This window comes from Glycine max, chromosome 19 (assembly GCF_000004515.6).
Source record: "Glycine max cultivar Williams 82 chromosome 19, Glycine_max_v4.0, whole genome shotgun sequence".
Taxonomy (NCBI): Eukaryota; Viridiplantae; Streptophyta; class Magnoliopsida; order Fabales; family Fabaceae; genus Glycine; species Glycine max.
This window is the reverse complement of record NC_038255.2, coordinates 40,629,744-40,634,780: the sequence shown is the minus strand read 5'-3', so window position 1 is coordinate 40,634,780 and position 5,037 is coordinate 40,629,744. Positions and strand designations below refer to the sequence as shown.

At 29.2% G+C, this 5,037-nt stretch overlaps 1 protein-coding gene across 1 annotated transcript; it reads left to right on the top strand.

Moving 5' to 3' along the window:
• Positions 1-1,532: 1,532 nt before the first annotated feature.
• Positions 1,533-4,797, top strand: LOC100797601 (polygalacturonase). Its single transcript, XM_014771510.3, has 9 exons — positions 1,533-1,914; positions 2,164-2,289; positions 2,431-2,598; positions 2,846-2,866; positions 2,970-3,177; positions 3,642-3,723; positions 3,840-3,948; positions 4,075-4,194; positions 4,299-4,797. The coding sequence occupies exons 1-9, from the start codon at positions 1,648-1,650 to the stop codon at positions 4,587-4,589; spliced, it is 1,392 nt and encodes a 463-aa protein (XP_014626996.1). The 5' UTR covers positions 1,533-1,647; the 3' UTR covers positions 4,590-4,797.
• The last annotated feature ends 240 nt before the right edge of the window (positions 4,798-5,037 follow it).

Here is a 5,037-nt window from a genome sequence, read left to right as displayed (position 1 = left end):
ACTCGTTAAAAGTTTAAATGAATGAAGTAGCAATGAAAGCGAAGAACTATTCTTATTGAATAAATAAAAATTGTGATAGAAATAAGAAAACTAATATTTCAGGAGAAAATTATATTTTTTAAAAATATATAAAAAAAATTCCCTATAACTTTCAATTCTTTACCGTAGAAAATATTAAATAAAAAAACGTGATAATGAGAACTTTGATACTATATATATTTAGATAGATATAAATAAATTACAGTTAAAAATATTAATTAAAAAACTATAATCTATACCATTACAAATGCGACTAACAAGGTTTGATAAAGAGAAGTGCTCCTCAACATGACAAATCAATGTTTAAATCTTTATTTGGATAAATGTTTACATTTAGTATCCAATCTTATCCCAAACAAAATTGTATCAAAAGAATTATTCTCTTGAGAAAAAATAAAATAAAAATAGTACTCATTCCGTTTCATATTAATGTTTGTGATCTTAGTTTTTTTTTTTTTTTACATAAACAAAGGAAAACTAATAATTGTATGAGAGAGAATAACAATTTTATAAAATTAGTTTTATTATCATTAGTTTATTTATTAATTTTATTGTTCCTAATTCATATTATAAGGGATATATATAAGTGAAAAAAATCATATTATATTGAAATTAAAGTTCAAATGACAATTATTCTAAACTTTTTTTTCTTTTTATGCAATAATTATTATGAAACAGATACAAACATTAACTATTGCAAGTGTATAAATATATTTACGCATATTTATATTTTTTTTAGAGCATAGAAGCACGTACGTAAATATATGGAAAAAAATTTGGTTTTCTTCTTTATACTTTCATGAAATCTTATTTTTAGTCCCCATAATTTTATATCATCTAATTTAGTTCTTGCACTTTAAAAAAAATATTTTTAATCACTCCTCACATATGATATTAACGTTATTTCTTACCATGACAAATAAAATACACTATTCATTTATCATGTAAATTCATGGAAGCAGTGCTCAAGAAATATAAAAAATTAGAAGAAAACGTAAGAATAAATTTGCGACAATTGTTGAAGATGATAGAAACAAAGACAAAAATGGAGTCCTTAAAAGTTTTAGTTCAATTTATTTGGAAAGACATATTAATAACATTTTTTTTAAATAAAACAATTTTTCATATATTTTAATAAAAAAAATTATAAAAAAACACACTCTATGTGTGATGTCAAACAAAAATTAATTTTGTTTGTGAAAATTCTGAAAAAAAAAATTAAAAATAAGTTCTTTTATAGCATACAAAGACTAAATTTGATAATATAAAATTTCGAAAATTAAAAAAAGATTTCATAAAAATATAAAATTTGCCTACAATACATTGATGTCAAATTGGTGAGTATATGGAACAAAAGTCAAAGGGCCGGGACTGATCATTTCGTCGCAATCTGGTACTTTATAATCCTTCCATACAGTAATACCCATATGTAACATTTTTTTTTTTTAATTATTTTTATATCTATGACTATAAATACACAAGTTCCCCCTACTTGTATTTCCACACCAAGCTACCTAGCTAAATCCATTCCCATCAAACAACAATCCCAAAACCTTTCAAATTAAGAGCATCTATATTCTGGGATAATATATAAAGGGAAAAGCTAGAATGGCCCTCCTCAAACACCTCCTCCTCTCATTCACCATGATCATCATTTCTTTTGTTGCTTGTTATAGCACTTTGCAAGAGGACCCACCTAGTAGTATATATGTTGATCATTCACCTTCTATTGACGATGGTGGGACAGTCAAGAACTTGATCGAGCAAAGCACAAATGTTTTGAGCTTAAACAGGTTTGACAAGCGTAATTCGCTTAAAAAGGTTAGTGTCAATGATTATGGAGCTAAGGGGAATGGTGATACTGATGACACAGAGGTACATACTCATTCCAAAATAAAGTGTTTTTTCCCTTTGTTTTTTTAGCTACAAATGTGTCTATTTTTTATTTATTGATAAATGTTAGTTGTTAGTATCTTAAGTTGGTGAGAGAAGTGGTAGAATTTGAAACCTCCTTACAACTCCAACTTTTATGCTGCCAATGTGTTTATTAACTTGCTTATTTCGTAATTGGAAAAATGACATTAATTTTTTTTTTTCTATAATTGGCTATGCTGGCTATTTCAGGCTTTCAAGAAGGCTTGGGATGTAGTATGTTCTTCTGGGGAAGCAATTCTTGTGGTGCCTCAGGCGAATTATTTGCTCAAACCAATCAGATTCTCTGGCCCTTGCGAACCTAACGTTGAAGTCCAGGTTACTTAACACTGAAAATTACGCTATAGTGATTAGTTCCCCTTTTTTATGCTTCATCTTTAATGAAAAATTAAGATTACTTAATATCTCAAACAAATACTTATATGCTAACAACCATCAATTTGTGACATAAATTGTCAGATTTCTGGAACCCTTGATGCATCAGATGATCCATCAGATTACGAAGATGACAGCAAACACTGGCTTGTATTTGACAATATTAAGAAACTATTTGTTTATGGTGGTGGAACCATTGATGGAAACGGCAACATATGGTGGAAAAACTCATGCAAAAGGAACAAAAAGCGTGTAAGATATTCAGAACCCCAATTTTTTATCAGTTCTGTGAGACCATCATAATCTTAACTAATCTTCACGTAACACGTACATAATGTGTCATTTTATCAATTATTTTTCATAAATTATAAAAACTTAAATACATGTCAGATAGGAATTGATTAAGAGTATAATCACAATGATGATCCAAAATTATCTAATAATTTCTCCAAATGATGACCAATCTGGCTAATTCATACTTCTCTGTTATCTTTTGCAGCCCTGCAAGGATGCCCCAACGGTATGTATATGTCAAAGATCAAGAATTTTTGGTTGAAATATGAATAATATAACATTCAAATATATACTTGCTAACCATGGTTTTTTGTTATTTGTTTTTGTAGGCTCTGACTTTCTATAATTGCGAGGACTTAACAGTTGAGAATTTGAGAATAGAAAATGCTCAACAAATCCACGTTTCATTTCAGGACTCCGTGAATGTTCAGGTTTCTGGCCTTAACGTGACCGCACCAGAGGATAGCCCCAACACTGATGGGATTCATGTCACCAATACGCAAAATATTCAAATCTCAAGCTCTGTGATAGGAACTGGTACTTATAATTAGGAGTATTTGATTTGGGAAAATGTTTTTTTTTTTTACTTTCATTTAAAAGAGTTATCTTATTTTTATTTTTTTGGTTTTCAAAACTTTATATAAGAAAGGAGAAAATGAAAAACAATAAAAAAAATGTTTTTAAGATTTTTTATACAATTTTTTAAAAATAGAAAATGAAATGAAAATAAGATAACTTTTTTGTAATTAAATGTAAAAATAAAAATAAAAATATTTTCTCAAAATAAAGAACAAATATTTACTATCATTTCCAAAACAAAAAATTGTAAAACATTAAAATCTCACAAATGTCTCTAAGCAGAATAGATTATTTCACACTAAGGCCTCCACCTACATATTACTCGTGAAGAAAGATATAGATACAAAATTTCACATAAATTCATGTAAAAATTCAATTTGAGAGGATCTATTTTTAAGTATTGATCAATACATCTTTGTTAGGTGATGATTGTATATCTATTGTACATGGATCTAAAGATGTAGAAGCCACAGATATTACCTGTGGACCGGGCCATGGTATCAGGTAATTTAGCTTCAATGACAAGTATCTCTAAGATCTATACTGCATGCATGTTAAAAAGTTTTCATATGTCATTGTGTATTATAATTGTACGTGAATTTTATTTGGATTGATGGTAGTATTGGAAGCTTAGGGGCCGGAAAATCCAAGGAATTTGTTTCAGGAATACGAGTGAATAGAGCCAAGATTTTTGGAACTAAAAATGGAGTTAGAATTAAGACATGGCAGGTAATTTAAATTCTGAACTAACATAATTAGTCTTGCCTACCCATGACTTGTATATGTGCTGGAAAAAAAGATTAATTCGTGACATTAACTCTATAAATCTTTTGGATCAACCGTATATATATGTAGGGAGGTTCAGGAAGTGCTAGCGACATCCAGTTTCAGAACATTGAAATGGACAATGTGACCAACCCCATAATAATAAATCAGAATTACTGCGACAAGAAAAAGAAGCCATGCAAAAAACTGGTAAATATAAACAACTTTTGCTAATTTTAGAACCAACATATATACGTATATATTTCACAACGTGATTTTCGTATGTATATATATCTACTATTTTTTTGGCTTAGCTCTCGAAGAAATCCGCGATCCAAATCAAGAATGTGTTGTACCAGAACATAACGGGCACAAGTGCTTCTGATATAGCTGTGAGGTTTGATTGCAGCGATAAATTTCCATGCCAGGAGATAGTGTTGCAGAACATAGACCTCCAATGTGAAGGAGGAGATGATGCCGATGCTATGTGTAACAATGTTGAATTGTCTTACTTAGGACACGTTAGGCCTCGTTGCAACTCAAAAAAGAGAAAGGCATTTACTACTATTACCTCCATATTGAAATACTTCTCATGGTACATATGAAGCATACTATGCAAAAATAAGTCATGTACGTACATTGCTAGATGTGTATTTATATACATATATATAGCCGACAAGTAGGACATCAATTGATTGATTTGTAGCGAATAATGTGATTGTTTGAGCAATGGTTGTGATAAAAATTGCTATTGTTTGTCACATGTTAAAACAATAAAATTCAATTATTAATTTAATCATGCAACTTCCAAAATTATGTACTAGCGTGTGTATGTATGATATCTCCATTTTGCCAAATTGACATGCCTCATGCTCTTGGATCATTTTTAAATTTACAAACCTTGTAATCAAACACTTATGATAGTTGTAGCATATTGTATTCTGGATTACTCAATATTGAACTATACCAACATCATTTCGAAATACAATCCAAAAGTGTATATTGTAGTATATAGTTCTGGATTGAGTAATCCAGAACACAATATGTATTTCT